This window comes from Bombus huntii, chromosome 5 (genome assembly GCF_024542735.1).
Source record: "Bombus huntii isolate Logan2020A chromosome 5, iyBomHunt1.1, whole genome shotgun sequence".
In the NCBI taxonomy this organism is placed as follows: Eukaryota; Metazoa; Arthropoda; class Insecta; order Hymenoptera; family Apidae; genus Bombus; species Bombus huntii.
In genome coordinates, this window is record NC_066242.1 from 447,687 (window position 1) to 462,193 (window position 14,507).

A 14,507-nucleotide genomic window follows, 5' to 3' on the forward strand; every position below is an offset into this window, starting at 1 on the left:
TAAGATTGATTGCGATTCTTCCGAAAAAATAATAATTATAATAATATAGTGGTAAAATAGACGATCTCCAATTAAGTATTAGAAAAATATTATTTTATGTAAAATATTATTATATGTATAATATTATTTCATTAATAATTTGCTGAAAAAACTGCCGTTTTTTGTATTGAAGATGGTAAGGTAATGTTTTATATAAATTGAAATAATCAAGTATAATTTTAAACAAATTAAACATCTGAAAAATAAATGAAAATGTGTCAAATATTTTTGAAATATAATAATGTAAATAACAATGTCATTTTGTATAGTATTAGGGTATAATGACATAATGAAAATTATTTTATTAATATGCGTCATATCACTATAATAAAAGAGTAGTCATTGACTTGTATATTGTTATCTATTTTATTTGCTTTTGAAGAGGAACACATTAATTCTTGTATTAGTTTATCATTAATTAGTACTTCGAAGAAAAATGGCACTTTCTTAAATTCTCTAATCAGTATAATGCTGTGATTGTTATCACCTGCCAAGTGTGAGAGACTAATTAATAATTATCTTTACGTTTGTTCATTGAAACACGTTCAATGTTCTTTTAAAGTCTGATGAAGCAAACGTTCGAAACTAATTGCAAAGAAGTGGGATAGAAGTGTAAGGAAAAGGAGAGGCTGCATGTCAGTGGGCGGGGAGTAGACATGTATGATATAAGTATGGTGAATTATCATCTAGTAAGATTAGAATTTGAACAGTCTGTGTTCGATAGTACCAGAAATTACAGCTATGGAGAACGAGGAACCTGCAGAAAATACAGAAAAAGGATCAACGACAATTTGTGGTAAATATATATAGTTTTGATTTACAACTGAACCTTGAGATATTTCTAATGTTTGGACAATTACGAATTATAATATTTTTCAAGTGTACATTTAATAACGCCTAATTTCAATGATACTTTATCAATTCATGTTATGGAATAACAATTCAAGTCATAAATAATATTTAATATCGTTACTTGCATAAGATCGGTGATCAAATACCCTTTAAACAGAACTTTTTTAAAATTCGACCAAATGATTTGAGTTTTTTTGAGAAGTAAACGGATTAGTTTACTAGATGACGTGTAAAATACTTTTAAAAAATTTGCTGTTCTTATCTGAGCTTGTAATGAAAATCGGAAAGAAATGAAACAATACGTTTTGTAGGTTTATGTCAGTTATACACATGTTGAAAATTTCATCGAAATTGGTTAACGTTTCTATGAGTTTTAAACGATTAAGAGTGAAAAACCCAGTGTTTCATGATTTTCGGTCTAAAATCTAAAGATTCTTACATCTTTCGATACCTGTCGCTTGTTTCTGTATTAATCGTTCCGTATTTAATAATTTTGACATAATTTTCAGCATATATATCTAGAATATATATATATATATATATATATATATATATATATATATATATATATATATATATATATATATATATATATATATATATATATATATATATATATATATATAATAAATAAATACATATATACACATACATGACTGACATAAATGTTTAAAATGTGTTGAAAATTAAAATTCTCATAGCAAGCGTAGATAAGAAAGTCGTAAAAGGCGACCTTTACTTTTTTTTCACGATTCCGATCAGTCGCAATTTTTTTTCAAAAAAGATACAAGTCATTTGGTCCACTGTTAAAAAAGTTATTCTGTTTTAAAAAGTGTTTGATTAGTTACGCGAGTAACTGTATTTCATTAACTTAATAATTATTCTGATATCGATAGTTTGTAATTTCGTGTATATAGTTTAGTGTTTTGTAATAGAATAAATATGTTTAGCGATAAAAGCGGTGGTGATGATAAAACTAAAATGTTCCATATATTTTAAAATTAATTGCTAGTTGAATGGAATTTTTGCGTTAAACGAATAATATCACGTAGTTCCATAAATTTCATTATAAATATTCCTTGTATCTTTTTATATATGCGCCAATAGCTTTTGACTAAACAGCTATTTTTAAAGGAAGCGCCTTAAATCTATCTACTCTGAATTTACATTTTTCGTACTTTATTTGCCGTTTTCAGACAGTTGTAGCTAGTAGATTAGTAAGAACAAAGGGATAGAGATCTAATTTTATCGTTTACAGTTTACAAAATGATCTATGAAATGTTCACAATGTTAAATAATCTTAGAAAAAAAAACTAGAATTAAATTTTTTTACATATTATAGATATATAGTCGCAAAAAAATACCTTGAAATAATCTTTATCAACAAAATTTTATATGTACAGAAAACGGTCGGTACATTCAATGTTAAATATCTGTTTTATCTATGATGTCTTTTATGTAATTTAAGCGTTTATCAATTCTTTTATTAATCTTGTTTTTGTTAACAACTGATATTATCGTTTAAGTTTTTCATGCTTGAATAATAATTGTTTATTTCTTTCATGATTAAATCGATATCTTCTTGTTACACACAACATATTTAGTTTCTTAAGACTATGCACCTATATATAAGTCTATTACCAAGTAAATCGAGCAGGAATTTGTAGGATATAAGCGACTTTTTAATCACTTATAGTAAATCAAGTTTATACTATTGAATTAAATTTTTATATATGTACGTCGATTATATTATACCGAATAAAATCGTTTGAATTAAATCTTAAATATACATGTATATACATATAATCGTTACTTAAGAATATTTCTTACCGTTTTCATTAAGATGAAATGATAAGATTATTTTTGATTACCTGCCCTGGAACATACAATACGGAAAGTTTCTAACAAATGAAATTAATATTTGAATGAAAATTTGTATTCTGAATCTGCATTCTTCAATCCTGTAAATGGTTTTCAATGGTGTACGTGTAAAGTATAGTGTAAAATATTGCCAAATTATTAAATTACCATAGAAAATCTGTAATAATGTATGAACAGGAGCGGTTACTCAATACGTATTATCGTGCTGCAGCACGAAATAAAATATTTTGGAAATCGTTGATATCGTAACTTTTGCTTTCCGCCGTTATTTCTTCGTGACTCACTGCCAGATACGGTCACAGCATTTGAAAATCGCTTCTAGGCTAAAGAAAACCCTATCACTGTTCAATGTATACTATAGTCGTTATTATCGTTAATATCTTCCCTCACATTCTCACTAATCTTTTCTTTGTTCAAGATATTTTGTTTTGTGCTGTAGTCAGTTGTCGCGCGTCTCACTCGCTATCTTTGATGCGAATGTTTAAAAAGTTCTTTTTTATTCGTTGTATTAATGTAATTCGAATGATAATTTAATACGCGAGTATATCGATCTTTAAATATGAATTCCGACAATTCTTGGTTAAGACAGCTATTTTCTACGCGATCTTCTGAGGAAAAAATTTATACTAAAACACTGAAAAGGGCTACTTCTAATTTGACTATCGTTCAGACAACCAAAGAAAGAGAAGGCGATCTATATACAATACCAGGGTTATCGATATGTTTGTAGCTAAAACATATCGTCGAGCTGATTTAATAATAATTTGAGACTGTTTATGGTTACATGTGCATGTAGCACGTGTGAAATCAAGACCAGTAGTAAGTATAAAATCCACGAGCCGTCACTGTGTATAACATAATAAATGTAAAAAATTAATCTTTTCATACAGATATCTATGATGTATGAAGTCAATTTTGTTAGAAATATTATACCTACGCAATTAGCAATATCGATTACGCATTTGAGGATGGTTTTGTTTTACGTTTATAAAATAACAGATTAGTAATACGATAACAACACATGTTTTATGAACTTACTTATGTATCAATTATTTATTACAAAAACAGGTGTTTGTAATAAATAGTATAAAAAATAGCTGTGATAGTTTCAAGTCATCAAGCTTTGATATCATTGATTCCAGTTAGATCAAAGATAAAGAGATTTATGTTTTACTATAGTGAAGGAGATATATGTCATATGTACGATGTACCTATGTACCTATGTACAATATGTACATGCAGCCTATAAAACGAATATATGTGATTTAATTTTTTAATTTCGAATTAATTAACGGTGCTGAGCGTTCCAATCTGTCGAGTCCAAAAGACGATTCTCCTTTGTTTAGACTGCATCCAAGAAATCATGGACATAAAAAAATAAACATAAATTTTTGTAACATACATATATATATATAGATATATTATCTATAATCTTAGAACATACAATATTGAATTTTTGCAGGTGGACTCGGCATCAGACACCTGCAAGTTTTTTTACAGTTTTTTGGAATGGTAATTGGATATTGTCTTCGAGTGAGCATGTCGGTAGCTATTGTTGCAATGACACAGAACACTCAAAGCACTGATCATGCATTCGAGGTAAATTATGTATATGTACGTGGCTATAGAATTTGTATTAAGTCTATAAAGTTAGTAAAGTTAGGATCTTGTGATAGTTATTACACAGTAGTATATAAAATATGTTATAATTGCACTTTATAAAATATTCATTTATTCTAAAATTTAGTATCCTTAACAAATTATTTAGCATCCTTTTAGAACCATGATTGGAAGTAGTCTATTTTGTCTAAGGCAGACTTTTGTTAAGATAATCGGCATTATTGCCACACGATTAACGTTGAATTTACGAAGAGCGAAGAGTTTATGAAATCCAAATACGTTTCCTTACTAGTTATATAAACCTGATAAGAGTAATTTCTTACACAAACGAATGTTTAAAGAATATCGAGAGTATTGAGAATATTGAGAATATTGAACATTTTTATCTGGATGTTGATATGTATTAGATATATTTTATAAAATACTTGGGTCTTATTTAAATCTGAGCAATACGTGTCGATAATATAATTTATTCTAAGTATTTAGTTATATTACTTCAAAATCTTATATCATTCAGTCATAAAAGAAAGAATACGCGTTTATATTATACATGTTCCTTTAGTCTTATGCAACGTTAAAACGTGATCTTTGCGATGATCATAGAAAAACTATCGTTGTTGAAAAATATATAGAAACAGTGAGTAGATATAGAAAGCAGTTGTGTAAACAATATCTTGTAATTATTTGATCGACTTGATTAAAATTTTCCAAATTTTTCATACAAAATAAATATCAGTAATTTTTACAATAATCAGTGAGTCATGAAAATAAATATAGTATTTATACTATAATAAATATAATTTGCTATAATTATTTTTATGGCATTAGAAAAATATCGAGATAAATTCAGTAGCCTTCGGACTGCTATTCGTTCGTACATTATATAACATTATGAACGTCCTAGATGTACATATATAGCATAGAATGAATCACTTAATCCGTTATAAAATATTTTCTTGAAAAGAGTTACATGAGATATAACGTAATGATGTTGTTTTTTGAAAAGGGAAACAAGAAGAGTCCAGCAAATCATACGTCTATATTTAAATGAGCTTATACATATGTATATACATGTATATGGTTCTGGCTGTATATAATCTCAAAAAGTAATAAAATGTCTAATACAAATCATACATAGGATACTACCATGTAACGATAAATTCTCCAAGAAATTGAAGATTTAATAACACCCTTTGTATTATATTATTAAATAAGCGTAATAAACATAGAGTGAAAATAAGGTTTATATTTTATGTAGTCTTTTTTTCTGTATGTAATCTTAAATTCAAGATATAAGAAAATTATCTAGTAAACATCGTCAAGGCAATAAAAATTAAATAATGACACACACACCAATTCGATATCACTTAATCTTGAATTGGTTCGATGCAAAATGTGAGATAAGGAACACGTTTGAAATCCTTTACGATCTTAGCGTTTTCCTTTTGAAATTAAAGTAAACTTAAATTAAGAAAAATACAATATTCGTTCCTTTTCTCGAACTTTTTTTTGCAAAGTTTCCTTATTTATGCCCTTATGTTTCGCAACGAAAATATATGGCCGGTGAAGGTGAGAGTCGATTAAAGCAAAACTGGATAAAAGAAGACTCCTCTTTATATTATATGTATAATGTACACAGAATGGGCGAAAAGTTAGAGAATACTTTCACAGAATGATTTACGCAGTACAATATACTGTTACCGTTGCTCGTCAAACAAATTGTATCTTTATCATGTAATAGAATTAACGTTATCTTCCTAGTAGTGAGAACGATATACTATGTATATATAAAAAAAATTGAAATTCTATAATTAAGATTAGCATAATACTAATTGTACTAATTATAAGTCAATTAGTTTTCCAAGGCATCGTTATTCTATCTTTCAAATTGAAATTACGCACATATTTTATAACGTTAATTTTATTTCATACCATTGTTGTAAAACGATTGTTCCATGTTTGACTATTGTAATTAGGTCTACAATTGGACATCGACGGAGCAGTCACTGATCCTCTCTTCTTTCTTCTGGGGCTACACGATAATGCAAATACCAAGTGGCTACATAGCTACAGTATGGAGCGCACAAAAATTACTCAGTATTGGAGTACTGCTTTGCGGAATCTTAAACATTTTGACACCGACCGTTGCTCATTATGGGAGTTACATTGGTGTTTGTATTTGTAGAGTAGGCATGGGACTGTGTCAGAGTTGTCTTTTACCGTGTATACAGACTCTGCTTTCTAAGTGGGCACCGCCATCCGAACGAGCACGACTTGGTGAGAACTGTTTTATTAATATCTTTTACAGAACTATCAGACTACCACATCTTAAGTAAGGATAATTGCTAATTTGTTATGCATATAATATTACTTGGACGTGATATAATTTGGTCGATCGAAAATTTGAGTCGCGGGTTATTTAGGAATTTGGTATTTACATATAGAACACTAAATGTATATACCATCTGTTGACTCTAACCTTTTAGTATACACGAGCAGTATAGTGCAACATTTTATGTATCAATCAATAGATTCGTTGAAAACAATTTCACGCTTGCATTGCCGATTGCCTACTGTCGGCTGGTACTACTTCAGCCGCTCCATAACCCTTGTTTACACAATATTTATTTACACGATATTAAAAATGGTTGTCTCTGTCATCGATGGATTTAGAATTTAGAATTTTGGACTATATAAAAATGCGTCCGCTTACTTCAGAATGAAGCGTAATCGTAACATAAATCGTATCAAAGTTTTTTGCGAATATCACCTAGAAACTATAACCGAACAGCGGTAACGTGTATAGGAAACAGATATTCAAAATGTTGACCTTGACAACATATTTCATGGTCATTGAAATTGGCGAAGTGTGCCCTTTTCTGTATAATTACCAGGAATTTTTATGAATTACAGATAGTTGATACGTATGTGTTGTGCATCCTAACCATTGAAATGTCAGCTATAAAAAAGCGAATTAAGTAGGATCGAGTAAGCGGAGGTAAGAAAAAATGAAGAATAGTAGAACTTTCCGATTAATAAAAGCAATAAATATACAGGGTGTCTCAGATTTTTAACAACACCAAGTTGCGGTAGAAGATTTTGCGAATAAGAATTAAATGAAAATGTCATATAAATATAAACTGGCAAATACTACAAAAAGAAGGTATTTAGAAAAACGAACATTAATTTTGAAATTATTCTGTGACTCTTAAATTCAATAAATATTATTGGATTGAATATAATATAGTATAGATTATCCTAGTTACGCGAAACATTTTGTATATCGCGTGTGACCTAGAATGTGTCATTACATTGATCGATTCCATCACGTAAGCTTATTTTGTGTCAGTCGAAGGTTCCTGACCTTCCTATATTTCCTTAATCAACTATGCTGTAATACGCATACTACACACTAAAGAACAAGTGATGAAGGATAATCCTTGAATACTCAATACATATCCTTGAATGGTCAATGCTCATGACCTCTATTTTGACACGTGCAATAAATATATAATTGGTCGTATACGTCCAGAATTCGAATTGTTAACCTTCTTTATGTAATACATTTTTAAGATATCTGTATCTTTAATAATACTGTATAACTGTATACTTTAATAATACTGTATAATCTGTATAATTTTAATAATTATTCGGTTATTTTACTTTTAATCTTTCTATTACTGCTGATTCAACATTTTTATATTGACATTGTTTCGTATTTTTATCTAAGTTTATCTAAGTCTAATCCAGTTAATATTCATCAAAATAGTTGTAAAATTCGCAATCTACCACTTACTATACGATACAAAAATGTTTTATCTTTTTTCAATTTTCGTTATTACAGAGAAAGAAATACATCGTATGCCATGATAGATGATCATTTTTAAAACGCGTTGCCCTTGATTCGGTTATGCTGCTTATATTATTAGTGTATGTTACTTATTGGAAATAACTCAGAAAGTGTTTTCAAGTGAATTACTCCTGATAGTACAATCGCAAGGTTATTAGATTAAATTTGAACTTTACTACTCTATACTTTACGATATTTGTTTACAAAAATACGGAACATTGAGGAAGCGCTATGAACATGCGGATTTCTTATATTACGTACTTTTCGTTTAAAATCATTTACATTGATCGATATTGGTGTGCAATATTAATTTATTTAATTTAACTAACTTAACATAGAAAAATACTTGCTTTTTTAATCGACAATCCTTAACTAAACAAACTTGTCGATAATATTCCCATTCAATGTCCTCGACACAGATAAATTTTTATTTGAACCGATTTAACGATGCTCATAAAATACCTGATTTGTACTTGTTTGCACAGAATTGTTCAAACTTAATATTGGCGATAAACTAAAAGTCAAATTTAGTTATATCGTTGAAGTCTAACGAACATACCGTATTATACTTGTTTAGATCCGTATTAAGGAAAATAATTTAAAGTAAATTATTAATCCTCTAATTTTTTCTTAAATTTCGCTGTGCATTTTCTAGTACGAACAATCCAATAAACATTTTGTTATAAGTCGTATTTTGTCAAGTACATTGTTGCTATTAACTGAAATTCCACATTTATGTATATCATAATATAGTACGTATATTTATTTCAGGCACGCTTGCTTACGCTGGGGCACAATTTGGGACCGTGATTTGTTTTCCAATATCTGGAGAATTAGCAGCTTCGAGTATTGGCTGGCCATCTGTATTTTATACGTTTGGTGTTTTAGCGATAATTTGGGCCATTGTATTTTTCTTTTTTGGTTCGGACAGTCCTTCTAAGCACTCGGGGATATCGGTGAAAGAAAGGCGATATATAGAAGATAGCTTAAAAACTCCCGGGGATAAAGAAAAATCAGATAACAAAACGGTAAAAATATTTTCTTCCCAGTGATACTTATATTTTCTAACGACATTGCTTGTACTGTTCCTTCTTACGTCTAGTAGATATATATCCTGTTTTACGTTTTATTTCTCTCTATAATAAAATCGAAAGGTTTGCTTTGCTGTACGTAGTACTTTCCTTTTATCATGCGTATAATACTCGAAACATATTTCAAGAGAATTATAGATTTAACGTCATCAGTATTGACAAGTCATGTTTTAATTTACAGATTAGTATAACGTTTGCATTAGATTTTCCACATGAATAAACTTTCCTCTTATATTTGTGAATGCTATTTCAGTGATGCATATATATGTTTCAGTGACATATATTATCCTACGTTAGGGCATTAATATATATTAATATTACGTCACTACGTACTCTAAACAATATTAAGTGTCCATGTAACATGATGCTGTGAGGAAAACGATGCAATGAAACAATACAATGATTACCCAACATGTTTCTAGAAATCATATTTTATGATATAATCTACTAGATGTAAACACATATACATGTATGTATATGTATACATGCACCCGTATATATCAATCGACCAATTGAAAACTTTCCTTTCGTTAACATAAAAACCATAAAACATAATATGCATTTGCAAAATTATTTCGAAATCAACGTTATCGTATGATCTATGAATATGTACATATTTTTGGCAGAAATGTCCATTAGAAGAAAAATCTGTGATAAAGTTAATGCGTTGTATTGTCACTAAAATAAGTGTCATTTTTATAAAAACAATACCTATGTTTTATGCAATTTTGCTTTGAAAGCAAATATCGATCGTATATATCGATTAAAAATTTATTTTTTAAACATCAAACAGTAGAATAATTAGTCAATTCGTATATTTATTTTATCAAATATAATGTATTTTAAGCTATTTTATCGAACATGGACGTTAATATTATAAATGGATCATTGATGTATATTTTATGTATGTTTGTGATTCTCCAAAGGCGTTGAAAACACCATGGAAAGCTATATTAACCTCAGTACCGATGTGGGCTCTTATAATTGTACATTGTGGACAAAATTGGGGCTATTGGACTCTTATCACAGAACTACCAATTTACATGAACAATATTTTACAATTTAAGTTGGAGGAGGTACGTAATAATATAATACTTTAATAAATAAAATTATCTACTAAAATCTTAATTTTTTGAGGATTCTTTAAGAATTTAATTAGAAATTAATTCTTAAAAAATTAATTTTATTTTTTCAAAACTGTTTTACCGTTACTTAAACCTTTCGAACAAATATTAAACACTGAAACATTAAAATTGAAATTTAACATGTACACCACATCGCAAAATAGAACGATCTTTCTATTACGTAAAAACCGTGTTAGAGCGAGACTGTGTTGTGTACCATACAAGGGTTTCTTCTAATTTTTTTACGTGTGTTGTAGAAATGTCGTATTGTACAAACGGTCTTTTAAAATTTTGCAATTGTGTTACGCATGCAAACTCACTGTAGTAGGATTAACGATAAGATTATCAATATTTTCTTCATTTTCTTCTTCGGGAGTAATTCATTACGTCTAGGGAAATTATCAATCGAATGTCAATTGAAATTTGACTCATTTTCTTCAAAATATTGTTCAGCGTACACATACATGACTGTAATTTTTATTTCATTTAACAATAATAGTTAATAGATGAATAGTATGCTCAATTTTTCACTGCTACTGATTGCTGTTAGCTTTTTTTTTCTGATAATCACACACATAAAAGTCGATAACATCTTCGGCAGTAAATTATACACTACATCATAGACGATCGTATCGAGATAAGAATACTCATGTTGATAAATATTCCTCACTATGCCCTATTGTTTTATCGAAGTTTACGATGTTCTTGAATTCTTTTTAATTTACGACATCACGTGGAGTAAACTTTCGATATTATGTATTTGCTATATGATTGGTAAAGTTATAAAACATGTTCGTAACGTATCGTTGATATTTAACAGAATGTGAAATTGTTACATTAAAATAGATATCTGGATTTTTCAGAACGGTTGGGTATCGGCGCTCCCTTATTTAACGATGTGGATACTAAGCTTTCCAACATGCTGGTTAGCTGATTATGCTTTAAAGAAGAATATCTCAAGAGGAGTAATTCGAAAAGTTTGCAATACGATTGCACACTGGGGACCAGCGATAGCTTTGATTTGCCTTGGTACGATGTCGGTGCACGATGCCACCGTGGCTACAACTATCCTTGTGATAGCTGTAGGTTTAAATGCTGGATCTCTATCCGGATTTCAAATTAATCATATCGACTTAAGTCCAAATTTCGCTGGCACGTTGATGTCCATTACAAATTGTATAGCATCTGTAATTGCAATAATCGCACCAATAGTCTGCGGCATAATCGCAAAAGACGAGGTAATTAAGTCGAAGCAATTTTGTCTTAATCGTGACATTTTTCATCGATAACTACGTATGTTAATTTAATTTTTTTCTTAATTTGTTTCTTTGCAGAAAGATGTGACCCAGTGGAATATAATATTCTACTTGTCTTCTGCTATTTACATTCTAGGAAATTTAATTTTTATTATTTTTGGCAGTACTGAAATTCAACCATGGAACAATCCTGAAATTACGAATATCAAAGGACAAAGCGAGAAAGAATTAACAGTTATATGAATATGCAGAAATATCTGCGTTATGTTCCTTTAGCGTCGCAAGCGCCATGTACGTTTTCAAAATGTTATTTCAAATAAAACTTGAACCGTATGTGGTTTCTCTGTAGCATCATATACGTATACAAATTGGATCTAAGTAATTTCTATATATGTGATTCGATACATCTAACCAATGACTAACTACTTTTATTATTGCAGATTTAGAGGAACGATCGATTTTAAAATCCAAGAATTCTTGAAACTGTTTCCTTTATTTTTTCATTCATAAAGTTTCTTTTCAAACAATTAATCTGTTAAACAATCTCTAGAGTCTAGGTGGAATACAAAATGTATTTGATCTTCCGCAAACATTAAATTTATGATTCGTGCCGATTGCGACCAATGATTTACAGTAAATATATTTTTCTTCAACGTGGTTGATAATCGACAATGTGATATATGTATTTATATTGGTAAATACCAAAAAAGTAATTATACGTAATTTTAAGTGTAAGGGATAGACAATATCCCTTTGTGCAGAAACGATTTAGGATGTTTAGACAACAGAACGGCTAAGATAATGAAAAAGAGGCTGTGCTTTACAAAACTAGGTATACATGTATATATAGATGATTAGCGTCGATAATATACTGTTCGTTTGCACATTCGTAAGGTACAAGATTGCTTTTGCTATATTCTAGTCTTGAGTCAAATCTTTCATCAAACAGTTTAATGAGACCAATTTTTTATTTAGGTCTGAGATTAAAAAAAGAATTTAACTTGTAACATATCAAAATTTAGAATAGCTTGAATGGAAGAGGTAACGTGAAGCCTTTAATAAAATATTAGGTTATCTCATAAATATAGGTATCCTTCTTTATGACATGTTAAATAAACATCAATATCATACTTACTATGTTAAACAAACATCAATATCTTACATTTATTCTTTGAAACAGAGTCGTTCTCTTGATCTAAATAAAATATCTAACATGTACAGAATGATATTTTTTTATTTAAGGGGACTCGTAACCAAAAAATGTAAAAAAAAATCTTTACTTTATTGCAGATTCGGAATATACGTATAGATATTTCTGCAGGTTGTGTTAAAATATAGTGCAATTTTGTACACTAGAAGTAAGATTAAAGAGAAAGTGGGAAAAAGATCTATATTCATTTAATGAATTTCTGCTCCATAAGCAGGATCATCTTTCTCCTGTTCTTGGAATATATATTCCAATTTTCCTTTTCTTGCCTGCTGATAAATTTTTGTTATTTTTCTACCTGCGTTTCTTATCCTAGTTCCATCTAGTTATTGCATAATTTTTGTACATTTTGCTGGTTCTAGGCAAAGTTTCTCAACAAATGAATTATCGTCGCTTATCAGAAAAACATTTTTCTCTTAATCATATTTTTAGTACTGACTCTTACGAAGGTAATGAACGTACTGAATGACGGAATTTGGAAAATAACGTCTACATTCGGAGAACAAAAATGATAATTTATCAGTTTTTAAACGATATACTAAAAGTCATGTAACTTTTTTGCTAAAAGACATATAAAGAACCGAGTATTCGATTCATTTAGAACTATTAGCAATTAAATTTATCGATGTATTAAAAATAACAGAGTACGTGATTCAAATTTCATTGGTATTGCTACATTAATTTCAGAGAAAATGTTTCATAAAACTTCTATATGAATAGTTCGATTGCGAGCCCCCTTAATTAAAACTACATGTTACACGAATTCAAATAAAGAAATGCAATAAATATCGGAAATATTTATAATGTCAGTAGCACTTTTTCAAGTTTCAAATGATATTAAAAAAGAAATTTGAATTTTAGCAATAATACCACTTCGTTACTTAGAATCAATTGGCAGTATGATATTTTTTTAGTAAATTATGTATGAAATTGTCAAACGTTGTATATTGTGTACAATATAAAAAGTTGTAGCTATGTGATTTTTAGAAATTATTGTACTTTAATAATGTATTTAAAATGAAAATGAAAATAAAAAGATATGGTTAAAACTGTTCAAACAACACGATTTATTTATACAATAATGCGCGCACGTGTGCACAAACACAAATTTTACATATTTTTGCTAAAAATAAAATAATTATTAGATACAAACTAATGTAACGATTTACATGATACCTACTAAATCCTACCTAATTCTATCCTTTATTACATATATTTATTTTTACGTACAATGTATCGCAGAATCTATTTTTATATGCATACTATTATAGCTGTTGTTTCTTAAGTAGATTCTAGTATCTGAGATTAATTTATTTTGCAATTATAATTTATTCTTAAAACAATTTTTTTAACTATTTTTTTAATTCCTGAGGTAAAGCATCTTTTTTTATCGAATTTTCTTTTCATATAATATTTAGAAGATTTAAATTGACGTATTTACTAAAAGCAAAAAGATATTTATAAGTTAAACAAAATGAAGTCTTACTTATTCTAACAGAATCTCATCTTAATTAATTACTAATATTCGCTTATAAATAAGTCGTTCAATTAGTTTACTATTTAAAAGTGCTTAGAACGATGGGTCGT

The 14,507-nt window shown here is 28.8% G+C and overlaps 1 protein-coding gene across 2 annotated transcripts; it reads left to right on the forward strand.

Moving 5' to 3' along the window:
- Window positions 1–113: 113 nt before the first annotated feature.
- On the forward strand, window positions 114–13,981 carry LOC126865576 (putative inorganic phosphate cotransporter). 2 transcript variants are annotated; one of them, XM_050618277.1, is made up of 8 exons: window positions 114–835; window positions 4,235–4,386; window positions 6,369–6,669; window positions 9,014–9,270; window positions 10,260–10,409; window positions 11,321–11,695; window positions 11,792–12,004; window positions 12,154–13,981. In XM_050618277.1, the coding sequence occupies exons 1-7, from the start codon at window positions 781–783 to the stop codon at window positions 11,954–11,956; spliced, it is 1,455 nt and encodes a 484-aa protein (XP_050474234.1). In that variant the 5' UTR covers window positions 114–780; the 3' UTR covers window positions 11,957–12,004; window positions 12,154–13,981. The 2 variants fall into 2 exon arrangements, with proteins under 2 accessions (XP_050474234.1, XP_050474235.1); XM_050618278.1 differs by having other exon boundaries at window positions 4,235–4,371.
- Window positions 13,982–14,507: the final 526 nt, after the last annotated feature.

Bases quoted from the DNA above. Each gene is read 5' to 3' on its own strand.
- LOC126865576 (XM_050618277.1), top strand. From the start codon at position 781: ATGGAGAACGAGGAACCTGCAGAAAATACAGAAAAAGGATCAACGACA. The intron at 9,271-10,259 runs GTAAAAATATTT...GATTCTCCAAAG, and splicing joins AAAAATCAGATAACAAAACG to GCGTTGAAAACACCATGGAA. The intron at 11,696-11,791 runs GTAATTAAGTCG...GTTTCTTTGCAG, and splicing joins GCATAATCGCAAAAGACGAG to AAAGATGTGACCCAGTGGAA.